Source organism: Ptychodera flava, chromosome 17 (genome assembly GCF_041260155.1).
Source record: "Ptychodera flava strain L36383 chromosome 17, AS_Pfla_20210202, whole genome shotgun sequence".
In the NCBI taxonomy this organism is placed as follows: domain Eukaryota; kingdom Metazoa; phylum Hemichordata; class Enteropneusta; family Ptychoderidae; genus Ptychodera; species Ptychodera flava.
This window is the reverse complement of record NC_091944.1, coordinates 34357626-34373665: the sequence shown is the minus strand read 5'-3', so window position 1 is coordinate 34373665 and position 16040 is coordinate 34357626. Positions and strand designations below refer to the sequence as shown.

At 37.4% G+C, this 16040-nt stretch overlaps 2 protein-coding genes across 2 annotated transcripts in view; one reads left to right on the top strand and one right to left on the bottom strand.

Moving 5' to 3' along the window:
- Window positions 1-6635, top strand: part of LOC139116135 (dihydrolipoyllysine-residue acetyltransferase component of pyruvate dehydrogenase complex-like) — a 19653-nt gene extending 13018 nt beyond the window's left edge. Inside the window, exons 9-13 of the mRNA XM_070678678.1 lie at window positions 1234-1374; window positions 2180-2261; window positions 3098-3178; window positions 4001-4140; window positions 5073-6635. Of these exons, the coding sequence (XP_070534779.1) occupies window positions 1234-1374; window positions 2180-2261; window positions 3098-3178; window positions 4001-4140; window positions 5073-5202 (574 nt within the window). The 3' untranslated portion in view covers window positions 5203-6635. The remainder of the gene's footprint in view (window positions 1-1233; window positions 1375-2179; window positions 2262-3097; window positions 3179-4000; window positions 4141-5072) is intronic.
- Window positions 6132-16040, bottom strand: LOC139116136 (monocarboxylate transporter 13-like). The gene is made up of 7 exons (XM_070678679.1): window positions 15753-16040; window positions 13115-13303; window positions 11161-11346; window positions 9620-10137; window positions 8950-9154; window positions 8024-8188; window positions 6132-7147 (listed from the first exon to the last, which is right to left on the bottom strand). Exons 2-7 carry the CDS (start codon window positions 13281-13283, stop codon window positions 6996-6998), a joined length of 1395 nt encoding a protein of 464 aa, XP_070534780.1. The 5' UTR covers window positions 13284-13303; window positions 15753-16040; the 3' UTR covers window positions 6132-6995.

Sequence of the window (16040 nt, the reverse complement as noted above, 5' to 3'; positions counted from 1 at the left end):
GTATCTTCTTTTAATATCAAGTCTGAGAATAATTCCCCACTCTGACAAAGTTCATATTGCTGTTTTCCAGCCAAGTATTTCCAACAGAGCAAACACTCATGTCACAGTGGAATGTACTCTTTACTCCTGTTTGAAATGAAACTATTTATGTAATCTCTTCATAAAGAAATACAATATTTTGACATACCAGTTCGTTTAAGGGGAAAAAATTTAAAACAAAGATGCCATGTATTTATCTGATCAGCATTATTAGTGTTTTGGGAACGTGCTTTTGCTGCACATGAAAACAACCAACCTTTCAAAGATTAAAAAGTCAGTGTCGGGTGAAATGAAAGACACGGCAGCAAATTTCGTGGAAGACAGTTGTCAGAATTCTTCAAAGATGAAGGAAATAATTGCTTCAAACGATAAAATCGCATGAATCAAGAAAGAAAACAAGTGTTGATCAGGAGTAAAAGGCTGTTGAGATTTGACATCTAGAATAGGACTGGACTACTGGGGAGTAGAGGCCCCTAATACTGGCAGGAAAGTTTGGTTTCCTCACACTTCTGTTTTAGGAAATTTCATGTGGCATTGCTCTAGCAAGTTTTAATAGTTTTTAGTACTTTTCACCACTGCCATGATTCATTACAATATCCTGAGGCCCTCACACCCCTCACAACATATAGTACACAAATAGTACACAAGTGCAACTGCTTTGGTTATTGTGAGATTTTGTTAACACACATCCAGGAAAGTTCCCCGCCAAATTTATAGTCACTTAAGTCAACCATAACTTCAAATATCAAATCATTCAATTCACTCACACTCATCTGAGCTATACCATGGTAGGGTTTTGTGTATTGATGTAACTTTTCAAATCTCCTCAAAAGTTAGGTTAGGGTCTCATACACATGTTTTATACTCTACTGATACGGTAAATATTTTGAATCAATCTGATGTTTGGTGATTTTCAACCCATCTTCTTTGTTGCTAACGCATATCAAACCTTTTAAACACTTCAAATATGTTGATATTTATAATTAGCAGTTGTGTTTAGCGGGAATTATGCAAAAACTTAAAATGCTTTGCTAAGTAGTAAAGACCATGCCTGTTGTGTTCAGGGGGAAGGCAGTATTTGGACATATAACATACACTTCCTAGTAGACGTGTTGTTTAGTATATTTTGATGTGTGGATCTAAAAAGTATAATCTGTGAGTTATAACCATTGTTTTATCTCTTTTAAATTCCAGACTTAGGAAAGAACTGAATGAAGTGGTCAAGGATGATGGTCTCAAACTCTCTGTGAATGACTTTGTGATCAAAGCAGCAGCATTGGCCTGTCTTAAAGTACCTGAAGTCAACTCATCATGGCAGGACACCTACATCAGAGAGTAAGTCTTCATGTCATTTCAGACACACCCCACAGTTCAGAAAACCCAGTCCTTTAGGCAGTCTGCTAATCAGGACACCTGTATATTGGAGAGAGATCTTTTAAAGATATAATTAGAAGTTGAATACAATGCTAATATGGACATCTCTATTTATACATTTTGCCATTTCTAGGTGTGTTCTTGATTCACAGTTCAACTGTACTTCAACAATTTTCTTATATTGTACGTATAGCTTGAATTTCTAATTACATGTAATACAAGCAAGAAAATTCCCATGAACACTCATAAGAACAAGTATGTAACTTAATTCTCCTTTTCTGTTCTCTCAAAATAAGCAACTCCAAGTAAACAAAACAAATGAAAACAAAACTACGTTAAAATACAGAGCATTAAACTTGCAAACTTTACTCTTCGTATGCAAAATGCTGTGTCATGGTTTACAAATGAGTTTTAGTTCGGATTCAAATTCAGTCCTCAACAATAGCGTTGGACAATACATGTACAGTGTAGATGCTGTGTGGACAAGTTGAATACTAGGTATTCTGACATTTTGGGAGCACAACAAGAATTTGTATCACAAAAATAATACAAATAAATCAAATTCAAAGCCAATGGAGCTGGAATTGATCATAAACAATGGTTGTATCCATTCAAAAACACTCCTACAAGTGGCTTGTCCATGAACCATTTGTTTAAGACCCTACAAGTTGACTAAATGCATATGAAAATCCAAAGTGTTTGACTTTGTTCATCTCTGCCCATGAGATACCAAGTTGTTGACATGATACTGTACATTGTATTTCAGATACCACACTGTTGATGTCAGTGTAGCTGTGAGTACAGACACTGGACTCATAACACCCATTGTGTTTAATGCACACTCAAAGGTAAATTAATCTCGTTGGATTTGTTTGTAGCTGATTATTATGGATAAGGAAATTCATCAAATTACTGAGAAAGAACAACGTAGACATGTATGCCGTACGTTGTCGGATATTCATTATTTTCTACAGGGTGGTTGGGCACAAGTCTAGGAAATGGGGGTTAAGGTAGTATGTGCCTCAAAAGTGAATGACTAAAACTTTTGCTCAAACATTCCCCAATGACAATGGGTAACTGTGCAGAGATTTGTATTGGTATTTGAAACTTGAAATGGCCGGGATCTCATGTTAACGCTGTGGGGTAAAATAACATACGGGATTTTTTGGAAATCTTTTTTACTTTGAGAGCTTGACGATAAGCCCCCACAATTGGTAGATGAGAAATGAATTGTAAAAATGTGAGAGTATCTGAGGCGTATTCTACCTTACAAGGCTCAGGTCTCTGATATTTGTCCCTCTGTTACATTTTACATGCCGTTCACTCCTTCCATAGTCTCAACAAAGCCCCTGTTACTGGCACTGTCAGCTAGCTTGCCTAGCACCTGCATAGTATATTATAGGGTATCACCCTGTATTGCCAGGCATGCGGCACAAAGGACTGCATTATCTCAGTCAATATGAGTATTTGTAGAAGTGACAAGCTTGAAGCTTGATTTTAAAACTTTCCAAAAGTAAAACAGAAATCAAGTTGGTATTGCTTTAGGAAGGTACAGAAAGACCATGTATAATTCACACCAGTCTTTTATATATCAGGGCGTGTGTGTTCAACCCGCACACCTGAAGTCATACACCATTGGAGCAGGACTGGTCCTGTAACATTTGCTTTGTACATTATTTTGCAGGGCATTGCAGCAATTAGTCAGGACACCAAAGCTTTGGCAGAGAAAGCTAGGGCTGGCAAATTACAACCTCAAGAATTCCAGGTAATTATATCAGTATATTGCTACAGAGTGAGTGTTTGAAATATACTGTATTTGGCATTTGAGCCCTGCAGCTTGTACTGTTTCCAAATCTATGAGTCATTTAGGGAATTTCCAGAAATGTCCTTCAGTTAACACTATGCTGATATATATAAATTCAAAGGTGATCAAATCCACTAACCCAACCTCATCGGTTAGCATTTTTTCTGTGTTGGCCTTCACTTTTTTGCATCTACTAGCCAAGCAGACTAGTGAATTTGGTAAATTGTTTGGCAGAAAAAACTTCAACAGCATATACTTCCACGAAATGCACTGGCAATGCTGGATAAACTGCAGCATATTAGTAGGATGTTTCAAACATACAACATTTTCTGATAATGGTTCATGGGTTAGACAGTATGACTTGAACAGGATTTAAAACTTTGTTGACAGAGGAGCTAGTGCATTCTGAAGGTTGGCTAGTACTCAGAGCTACTTGCCCAGAGGCTAGTGGATCTTAAAAGGATTTGCTTACTTGTATACAGAAATTTTCCTGACTCCAAGAGAACATTCTTTGAGTCAGTGGTGAATTACGCCATTGTAGCAATCATATAGACCTCTTAAAAGGTAAGTTTTAATGAGAGTTGTAATTTAATCCAACAGAATAAACTAGAAAAGAGAAGCTGAACAATGCTTTGATCGTGCATTTGAATCATACTTTTATTTCCAATTTGTATAAGTACTTAGAAAATGTGGCATCTCTATGATCATTGAAAACAAGTAAGAGAAATGAAACGCGGACTTTGAGAACTCTCTTCTAACATTTGATTTCATTCTTTCTGGTAGGGTGGTACGTTTACAATATCCAACCTTGGCATGTATGGTATTAAACATTTCACCGCAATCATCAACCCTCCTCAAGCCTGTATATTAGCCGTGGGCAGCTCTCAGAGAACACTGGTTGTGGATGAGGACAGTGAAGAAGGGTGAGTAACACAAGTAGTATTCATAGTGTTTGGTCCTGGATGTTGTGTTCCTCTTGGTGTGTGTGGCACTGGCATTTGGTGTAGCATGGTGTATTTTAACTTGTACCTGGCACAAGACCAGTCATTCACTTTTGGTTTGTTACCCACGAAGATAGCTTTGGTGAAAATTGTGCGGACCTTTGAGTTTTGATACCTGCATTGATTCTCGTTTGGCTTGAGCTAGGATTTGAATATTTTTATAAAGGTCCACTGTCTGCATGAATCAAAATGATTGAATATGGCTATAACATTCTGTAGCAATGTAGATTTTCATAAGGTGCATGAAAATTGTAGCAATGAGCATGCATTTGTTTGTTAGCTTTCTTCTTTTCTCCAGTAGCATTTTATCCACAAAATGGATGTAGAATTACAAGTTAGCCTGGCCAAATCAGTGTTCTATTTCTGCAGAAGCCAGCATGTAATAACCTTCCATGCATGAGATACCACAGACTGGTCTATTGTATATAAATTCTATTTGTACTGATTATGCTATGGGTTGTTTTATCATCTGCCACAGAAAACTGAACACTTTACAGTCCGGCAATGTCAAATGATAACCCACCACTCTGATTGGTTAATGTGTTCTACTCATTTGTGTAAATCTCCCAGAAAATTAGAGACATTTGTTCAGATTAGCCCAGGCTGTGATTTTTGATAACATCTATATGCTTTCATGCAAGTTTGTGACCATGCATCTGAAAACTACATTTTTGGGCCAGACTACATGTAAGTTACAGTACAAATAATCATACAACAAAAGTTCTTTCAAAGCTGCATTCCCTGATACATTAGTGGTACAGCCTATCTTGCCATACCCACAGACTGCAAGCTTGCCTACATCATTTTAACATGGGTGTGATGACGTGAAAAAATGTACTCTCTTCATCTTTCAGATTCAGTGCAGCAAATATGATGAATGTTACACTGAGCTGTGACCACCGTGTCGTTGATGGCGCTGTTGGAGCCCAGTGGCTGCAACATTTCAAGAAGTTCCTTGAAAAACCCAAGACAATGCTTCTCTAGAAATTACTCGTTTGTAAATATAACAAATTTAGCTAAAAAGGAGTGGATTTGAACATTTTTTAAGACCAACTTGTATAGCAGTGTTCAGATTCTGAAGAGATGGTTTTGCTTGCATCTGTAAATTTTTTTTCTGATCAATTTTTGACTGAAATACAAGCATTATGATTTTGTTTTTTGCCTTGTTTGTGCACAATCAGCTTTCTAGCAACCAATGCTGTGTTGAAACTCAAAGTAAGTCACTGTGATAAATGCAGATTTTGAGGGATCAGACAGACTGACAGAAATGTCTCATAAGGATAACTCACCCACAGTAGAATGAACCCTATCTTATGCATACACTGTCAGGGATTCTGTAAGTGTCCTGAGAGAAGTAGTTTAAAGTTCTGTTGCATTTTAACTTGTTCACCCCTATTCCCAGTAAACAGGTCCACAATCATCATTGATAACAACAAATTTGGGTCAGACCATTGTGGTATTGGGGCTTACAGATTTGCCCTTATTTGGCAGTTGACCGTATTAGAAAGAGGGCCAGAATGAATTTATCCTGTAGTCAATTTTCCCAAAGATTGGCATTAAGCATAATGCAATCTTGCCAAATTTCTTGTGGCCACCAAGTGATGGAGAGCGCCATGTGATTGTGTTGTTGTTGATGCTGATGTAGTATGTCATAAGTACATGCATAGAGACACTGACTTCATAGAAAACAGTAAAACTACCAGTAATTATGACACATTTGTAATGTATTATATGTTTCATTCTTTGAAATTAACATTTATGAAATGTATTTGGAGTGTTTACAATGTGAAGCATGAGTATATATCTGTACTTGTTTATCAAGTTAGGCCAGTGCTTTGATCAACACTTAAATTTTATTTTTAGGTACAGATTTTTTTAATTCAACAAAAGACAAGTATGGGATATCTTTAAAAAAAAATATCCTTGGGTGGACAATAGATAAAATGATATGTCTGAAAATCTTGTCAAGTTGAACAATTCTTTTTTTAGGCTCTATTATAAAGATGAAGTTGAAAACTAATCAAGAGGCTTGATGGCACAGAAAACTGTACCAGAGAACAAACTATTTTGTGACCTGACTCTTCACGGTATTATCTTTTCTCCTTAATGGAATTTTTTTGTTAGAAATCCCATTTGCTATTATGAAAGGTACCTTAAAGACCTACAATGAAATGAGTGCCTCAACTCAGGTGTATGCGTAACTTTTTATGCAGTGAACAGTAATGGAGTATATTTCAACACAGCATTTCACACCAAGCTCATTGTCCTTGGGAACTAAACTGTCTTAGATGTTAATGTGTGTGTAACATAGGACTTTAGACGATGTAAATTGGAGTGGAAATGATCAGATTTACAATTGTTATACATTGATTTTTGAACAAAATTCATGTCAGTAATAAATTGTTACAAATGCACAATTTTTTTTCTTGTTTATCAGATTATCCTCGTGATCGAACACGTTGCCTTTGAGTCTGCCCAGTAGTGAGTTAGTTTCTGTGATTTCGGGTGAAACTGCTGTATTGCCTTCACCCCATTCACACCTGTCTTCATAAAACAGAACACAAATCATTGCGTACATCCCACTCACACGTCCACAAATCACAGACTTGAAGCAAGTCTATGTAATCAGATATAAGTTGTTTTTGTTTGGAGAATTATTTGTTCACCATGATTGTGCAAACTGCACTGCACCCTCTATCGCCCAAAAAACAAGATAAGTTTCACTGGCGTACTAGGACGGTCTGAGATGAGCTCCACAAACTGAACCATTCTTTTCTTCAACACTTGTTGTCCTCTCTTTTACCTCGATTTCGTTTAACCAATCTGTCAATCATAGGCAACAAAAATGCAAGAAATCCTCCCAATGCCATTGCAGATCCCGCCAACCAAAACGCTCCCTGATAGCTGTCTGTACTGTCGCGCATCCATCCTGCAAAGAAATCAAATTTAGACTTCCTGCATCTTCTTTCATTTCATAACTGGTAAGTCAAAACAGACGAGAAAGTCATCATCGAGTATTTAGTGTTGCTGTTAACACAGAAAATAGATGAAATAACATGGAAGTCTGAGCTCTCTGGTCGATCCCAAGGTTGAGCATGAACGTTGTTGATGATTCCAAAACGGAGAAGCGAACTTCAAAGCCTACTGCCTGAACTAAGCTTTAATACTGGCATCTCAATGGCTAAAGAAGACTGCATGTTGAAGCTTTCTATGATTGGTTTAGCCAAGAAGCACATGAGTTTAACGCTGAAATCAAAAATACGGTAATGGTAAGATATTGTTCCAAAGGACGAGATTAAGATAGTGCCAGTGGGAAACTTTTTACTATGTAGTAGTAACAATGGAATTTTGTTCACCCACATCACAAAGAATCATCATAGTCAAGTCAAATCAAAGACTTTCTTAAGTATAAGAACCATATTGTGACGTTTGCGACTAAATTACGAACCGTCCCTTCTATTTCTTAGCTATTTTGGAAATATTGATACCAATGCTTGAATCAATAATTGCACTTCAATTGTTTTATATTTTACGGGCGTACCTTTAAGTCAGTCCCTGACGTAAGAGTTTCTCTGATTGTCTCTATGGAAAGTTTTTGTTTTATTGTATTTTGATCATAGATTGAAATTCTATTACACTGCTTCTTGAACGAAGGTAGGAGTTCCAGGGGCATGGTTTCTTTGTGTATAGAAATCAACTATTTCAAGATACTGCTTTACAGGAAACATTCTTTTCACGTTGGCCCGCGGGGGTGGAAGGGTGGGGAAGTGATGTATTCCACAGATAAGATATTGTAATGATTTACCTATCAGCGGACCAACGAGTAATCCCACAAAACCATGGACGTGGAGGAGAAACGACACGCCGTATCCTAATCTCTCCTTGCCCATAAAGTAAGCCACGATAACGTTGTTTAATACTGTATAGCCACCAAGACAGATTCCAAACACAATGACGAAGACTAGCTGAGCTGAAAAAAGGAAGAATTATGTTATCGGTAGACATCAGTGTTCTATGGAATTGTCCGTCGTTGCAGTGACGACACCGTCAGTTTCTCCTGCCGACGTATATTTATAGAAGAAAAAAAACCCGCGCTGCATTGCTGCAGTTATTCTGTTCACTTTTAACCGAGAATTATGGTTATGGGGAAAATCTGCCAAAGTTCCATAATGCGAATCACGTGGACTCGTAAAGGTTTCAGGTCCGATGACATCATTGAAAGTTAACTGTTAACTGTACTAATGGAAGCTTGGATTGGGACAAAACAAGACAGCACTTCAAAACTCGAAATCGTGCATTGCCTCGGATAGTAAAAACATATTAAGGTAGAATGCATCTCGGGGCGCGGGCAGATATATTCGGACTCTTAAACTTTTACAATTTTTTTTGATCTGCAACTTGTGGGGCTTATTTTGAAGCTCTTGTAGTAAGCAAAGTTTTCATCGGCTTAGTTTTGTGAAAAATCAGAAATTTTATTTTCCCGTAGAGATATAAACACAGGAATTGCGGCCATTTTGAATTTCATATATCGGTAAATATATGGAGTTATTTGTTTTTGTAGTACCAAAATTTGGACGGTAACCCCTGATTTTTATTCTTTACTTCGTAAGTGAATGGTTTAAAGTTTCATTACAGATAGTTTTGGCAAAAGTGTAATTCTTTCAATTTCTAGGCGCGAACTACTTTAACAAAGTCCAATCATGACATTTAATATTTATGTATTATGAGTACCTGTAAAACTGGCAGAATATGAACTGATACTCAGCGATACACCACAAGCTATCAAAGAAATACCGAATGGAATACATGGATTCAACCTATGTATGTTTCCTATTGCACCAAAAGCTGGCCTTCCTATCATCTGTGCCAATCCCATTATGGCTGTTAAATAAGCACTTTGTGATGGTCCGATTCCCAAATCTCGTGTTCGCCTCACCTATGGACAACAACGACAAAGGTACCTTACGTTAAAACAACGACATCAATTTAAGCGAAGTCCATGTTTGAATTTAAGGTATTCTTAAAGATAAAGACAGATAATTTTGTTTGTGTCGGAGTTGAAAACAGGCTGATATCCAGAAAGAACGTCCTGATGCTCGAACTCTGAGACTAGTCATTGTCTTCACTATATGAAGTACATTTCCTGGGTTTTAGGGTACATCCGCATCAAGGTGTTTCCCAACTATATTGGCTGAGGTGTTTGTTAAAACGTTAACCGTTTCTGTTTCTCCTGTTGTGCTAAGCTCTGTTTGCAACATGTAACTTTGTCACGACTTTTCCCAGAAAATACATACAAATTATAGGGAAACTGCGATGCAACAAATGACAAAATTATAATGTATCACAGAAAATTATAGCCTGTGTACGCCCTCAAAGACTGATGTATATGCTATCAACTTACCAAGTGAATTCCAACTGATGCTTGACCGCACATCTGACAGGCAGCAATAACCAATATCACAAGATAGATTGGTTCCTTGCATAGCGAAAAGTCGTACAGGGCGGTCAAAAGAATCATAAGGAAACTTCTAGTTTTTTTCTTGTCTGTCTCAGCGGAGACTTGATCGTTATTGTCCAGACCATTACTGCCGTTTTCTATGATATTGTCCTCCAAAAATTCTGTATTTTGTTTCTCAGTTTGCTCTCTGGCGGTATTTTCCAATCTCCTCGATGTTTTCCTAACCTCTAACGGTTTCAAGAGGGCGCCGGCTACACAAAGATTTGAGAATATTGCCGCAGAGATCAGTAATGTGCCCCACAAGCCGTACTTTTCCAACAAAAATTGACTAATGATTGCCAATGCGAACTGTCCGACACCAGTCCCGGCGAAAGCTATTCCCATGGCGATGGAAAACTTTCTCTTGAAGTATTTTCCGACCATCTCAATGCAAACGACAAATGTGAAGCCGAGTCCAGTTCCTGCAGAGGCAAATGAAATGAATAAATAAACGTGTGTGTCTGTGTGATGAAATATGTAAAGACATAGGCCTAGTGTGTATATATTAAATACATTGTGTGTGTGTGTGTGTATATATATATATATATATATATATATATATATATATATATATATATATATGTATGTATATATATGTATGTATATATATATATATATATATATATATATATATATATATATATATATATATATATATATATATATATATATATATATATATATATATATATATATATATACGCACCTATACGCATATATACACGATTCATATCGCTCGTCAATTTTGGGCTTTCCGCTCCGAGTCGCCCGCGTCCATAAATAAACGTTAATGGTCATGTTGGAGTCTGATATTTCCATTATATTATCAACGAACCCGAGAAAACCGTAAAAATTTACGAAAATTTCTCCAGAACTTGTGCAATACGGGACGCATTGTCACGCACGCTGTAAAAGTTTTGCAAATAAGGAGATTTTTGTGTCTAAATTGGCCCACAAGTACTTCATTTTGTTTTATTGATTATGATCTTTGTACAAATCACAATTTTTAACTGTAGAGTTACGATGTTAACATCAGTATTTGTACTAACGCGTAAACAAATCATTACTGTGTATTTGTAGTCAGTCACATGGTTCAGCTCGACCAATCAAAATGCGACGGTAATACATAACAGACAGTAAATTTCACTTGATTTTCTTCCTTTTCTGACAAAAACACTGTTTTGACACACGAGTATTAAAGTGTAACATCTATCTCTACTTGAACCTAGAAACCCGGGACCATGGGTCACGGTTTATGGTAAAGTTTAACATTCAACAAGTATATTGGGATATATCAATCAGATAATATACGGTGTCTAATAGCGAACCTTCTTGTCATATTTGCTCAATAGTCATGCGTACAGGTGCGTATCGGCCGAAAATTCCATTAACTCTCAAACTGGCACGTAGTGTACAAACCTTACACTTACAAATTCGACACTTACCCACAAACAGACCAAATGTTATATAGGTTTGCCAGAGTTGTGTCGCAAACGCTGTGGCTGCCACCCCAATAAACGAAATGACTCCGCCAAGCATGACGGTTCTTCGGTGTCCAATTTTCCTGGCCAGCGCAAGGCCATAGCTGGTCATCAGTACAAAGCCAAGACCAGACATAGCACCAACGAATGCTGAAAAGTGACAGTTTTACACTGTCAATTACAGAGGAGTGATTGACTTATGGACGTGTCTGACGTGTTGTATCTTGAAGCCTGCGAGGTTAAGCTTACCAGTAGCGTTAAGGTAGAACGCGCCTCGGGGGCAGATATTCGGACTCTCAAACTTTTTCAATTCTTTCCTGATTCACCACTTATGGGGGTTCATTTTAAAGCTCTTGGTGTACGAAAACTTTTCACTGGCTTACTTTTTCGAAAATCAAAAAAATTATTTCTTCTATTCGGCCATTTTAATTTCAAATACCGGTAAATTTGAGTTATTTGTTCTCTAGTAACAAAATTTGCACGGTAACCCACCACCGATTTTTATTCTTGATTTTGAAAGAGAATGATCGAAATATTCCTTGGGGAAAGTTTGAGCAAAAGTTTAAGTCTTTCACTTTCGAGGCGCATACTACCTTAAGTTTATATAAACTAGACTGTAGCCTCCCTACAAGTGCTTTACATCCAGTATTGAGTGCATTGTTATGGCACCGAAAGTATACACCGATACTCCGCGATCTTGACAATGTCTTTACATATTTCCTTATACATAGACTTCCCAGTTATTGAAGGGAAACAGTCGTCGGATCTGCGCCTGTGCGAGTTTCTTGTTTACAAACAATGTAGTTCGTGCACGATATCTATATGCACCTCATCATCATAGCTGCAACATTTAAATCATACGATGTAGATTATGTCAGATATGTTTTAACTTTCATCAATCACCATTGAACCTTGGATATTGTTTAAATTGGTCGTATGGGTCCCATACGACCTTTAAGCGCAGTTCCGACTGTATTATACGTTTTCGAAAATTCATACGAATGAATGTATTTCGCGCCTCGAAAATGAAAGATGTAAACTTTTGCTCAAACTTTCCCCATTGGCCAAGCAAGCTTTCAACTATTCTCTTACAAAATCAAGACTAAAACCAACGCGTGACAGTGCAAATTTGGTGCCAGAGAACAAATTACCCAATATGTACCGATATTTGAAAATCAAAATGGCCGTGATCCCTGTCTTATCATGGTGAGGGAAAATAAAAGTCCCGATTTTCGAGTCCGAATATCTGTCCTGGCCTGACGCGCACTTCATTCAAACCTAACGAATGAGTTTGCTTTATACCCAGCATATTTTCGCCCATTTGATCACGCACAAAGAAAGTACGTCTCACGAGACTGAAATTAACTTTCAGACCAACATCATATAGCATGCACGCTTTCTCACGAGATTTAAGCAATATGATAGCGTGATACAGACGATTTTACACCTGAAGATATGCTGTAGTTTCATATGACCATGAGAATGAACCTCTTCCAAATTATTACAACGATAATTAACAGATCGATGTTTACTTTTGATGGTCGCATAAGTACGTCTAAGATAGATCGTAGAATGTTAACATCAATCGAGTGCCCTCTGTGACCATGGACCTTGAAGCATAAGGGAATACAATGTAACTGACCTATAGTGCCCACTTTAATGAAGAAGACGGGCATTGGCTTGCTGGCTGGCGTTGTTCAGAATCTAGTCTACCGATCGTGAACTTATAACAATCATACAACTGTTTAGATTTAGATGTCTTTATAGCTATGATATACGTACGGGATATGTTCATAAAAGCTAAAATGAGAACGTCCAGCTTAATTTTGGGTTAAAATGTGAGAATGACTGCCATAAAGAAATTTTACTGTCTAAATTTAATTACTAAAAACATTTACTAACTAATATTGGCATTCACCTGTAGCCGCTTTCGATTCTTGATATTTCTCTAAAAACGCAACATAAAGTATTGAAAAGGCGTAATAGCTCCCTGAACATAGGAAGCAAGAAATGAACATTGCTATGACAACAAACCATCCCCAACCACCATCTGGAGGGTGCACCGTCTGCCCAGTGACGTCAGACATCTATCTAGCGTGGTCGTCACCTGCAAGTAAATAAGAATGATTCATACAAATATATTTGTGCAATTGAAGAGAATCTTAACGCTATATATAAGCACATTTGCGGAATTACCCGACATTAATAAATGTTACTTTTGTTCAGGAGGAGTGTTTTTTTCTTTATTGTGAACCTACAGCACTATTCCGAATTGTGTTGAATTTAAATTGCTTTTGTATAAATTGGTTTTACTCAAATCAAATCAAATCACTAATTCTATTTAATGATAAATAATTGATAAATAAATAAATAAATGAACGATATCAATACAATTCACTGTCTCCTATCAGCAAATTTCCCGTAACAGGTCGTCCTGATACATTGATATATGGGCCCTTACACCTATTATAATTACTTAGAGTCTAGAAGCCACAGATGCTTCCCGGCATATGCTGTCAGTCGTGGATCGTTGTTCGCCTCTGTTTGTAAAACGTACATCTTGTATAAATTTACAGTGTGCTTATTTGCACGCAATGAATGTAAAATCATCATATAGTTTCCTTTACGTGTGGTATCAGTTGTGATCAGATCGACTCACAGTGCCACGTCAATGTCATTATTCCTCGGTGTAGGCCTACACGTGTAGATTTTTCATAACTGAGAACCCGAGACCTCAGATTTCATAACTTCAGACAGCATACAGGTCAGAAAACTTTTTCACCTACACGTTGTGTTTTTGGTTGATTTTCATTATTTCGGTTTCGTATTTTCATCATGCTTTTACTTCTGTTTGATACAGGAAGACTGGAGGGTCTGATACCAGTATCAAGATGGGTTTTCTGTGCGCCTACAATAGTAGTTGACAACATTTTAACCCTGGTTATTTTCGTTAACGTTATTACTGTATGACACTGTTCAGAAGGGACCCCATGATTCAACGATTTGTGCCTTGGTATAAGTATAACCACCTCTCTTGTCATTTTTATAGCTTTGTGTACAACACCTATAGTAGATGAAAGGTAACAGGTGAACAACCTTTTGGTATATTACTTGAAAGTTCGCATATTCGTCACATCCCGAAGTGAATATACTCAGTCTCTGCAACATAACAATGAATAAAATAGCTGTGAACTTCGTTGGTGAAACATTGATGAATTAATTGAGGGTCTATGGATTAATTCATCAATTGTGTCACCAACGAAGTTCACAGGGTCTATGAAAAGGAGGGGGTCATCGGAACTCTGCTCAAAGGTTACCAGGGACCCGTACGACCGATGTAAACCCTATATCTAGGGTATCTTGGCGATTGATGAAAGTTAACATGTTTGTTAACAATGTAAAATTTAAATGTTGCAGCCATGTTGACATGATGGATCTAGATAACATGCATGAAATACATTGTTTGTAAACAAGAAAGTCGCACACGCGCAGTCCGACGACCCCCTTTCCTTAATTGATTTTAGTATTGCGAGAAGTCACAAAAATTAAGAAAACTATTCAGTTTGTGTTTTCGCGTACTGAATTTATAAAAGATATTATTTTCACTGAAGCTGGTTTCAGCGCATAGCATTACAGGTGATACCCTGAAGAGTTGTGTATGTTTGAATTAGTATTGTGTCCATATTCATGTTTGTTCGGACTTAAAAAGACTCATAGCACGATTATGGTGGATGAGTTTCACCTAATGAAAATGATTGTCTCATTTGTCTGAAGAGCAATCCCAGAATGTCGTGAGTTGGGGTGGGGGGCTGCAGGTCATTATCGTATGCCCTTTTCAGAAAAGAAATCGCGGCAAACTAGTTAAACATCAAACAGAAAACATTGACAGGGAATGGGTTGCTATTTGAACAGTATTTGCCGATGTGGACTTGGCTCGACATCGTCCGTTTGTGGTCATCAGGGACAATCTGCGTGCACAATGGAAGATTCACATATTTTTCAGGAGTCAATGAGTGCATCTATAGAAGTAATAGTCTTGAACCTTTCTGTATAGTTTTGGTATGCTTCCCCAAACACCGAATCTACAGAGGTTCTGGAAAAACGAAGTCTCAAAAACATTTCTGGAATATCAGATATTAGCTTGTTATCAGTACACCGTCCAGACGAAGACTGCCATCGTATAAAGACTAATTAAAGATTTGATAAATGTTAGTTTGTAGAATTCATTACGCCTTTATATTATATTAGAATTTAAAACAATAAATTGACTCTAAGGTTGATAACTTTGATAACACCTTTCTGTTATCAACGACTCATTGTGATATACAGCAGATTCTGATTTACAACTCGGGATATTATACCGTTACAATCCATAACATGCCATCGCAAGGTAGCCCAAAGGCTGTGCCACCAAAGATGTACTTAGGCCTAATAGCCAAAATCGATACCTTACAACGATATCAAAATTAGGCCCATATTGCCTCGACATCCCGAGTATAAGTTTGCAAATACACGCCGCTCTAAATTTTAAAGGATAACAAAATATTTGTACTAACCTCGCAAAATGTTCCACTGTATGGTTTCAGTAAACAACGTACTCCACATATATACTATAGAACGGGATAGACAGCGTACAACATACTCAGCATGAGGTTCGACGGGGCTTTGCTGTAGAGTATTAGTGATTAACTAATTACTCATTCCTACCTCATACAAACACTCTAAACTCTGACAATATCACAAAGGTCGACGGACAGCGCAGTTTATTTCACTTCACGTATGTGTTGTTTGTGGAGGGACCGTGTTCTTATCATATCAGCTGATCAGTTGAACCAATGATCAAT

What these genes read in the sequence shown, in the direction of transcription:
- LOC139116136 (XM_070678679.1), bottom strand. Translation starts at nt 13,283, where the DNA reads ATGTCTGACGTCACTGGGCAGACGGTGCACCCTCCAGATGGTGGTTGG. An exon ending in AACATTTGGTCTGTTTGTGG is followed by an intron (nt 10,138 to 11,160) that starts GTAAGTGTCGAA and finishes TTGCCTCTGCAG; the next exon opens with GAACTGGACTCGGCTTCACA. An exon ending in CATCAGTTGGAATTCACTTG is followed by an intron (nt 9,155 to 9,619) that starts GTAAGTTGATAG and finishes TGTTGTCCATAG; the next exon opens with GTGAGGCGAACACGAGATTT.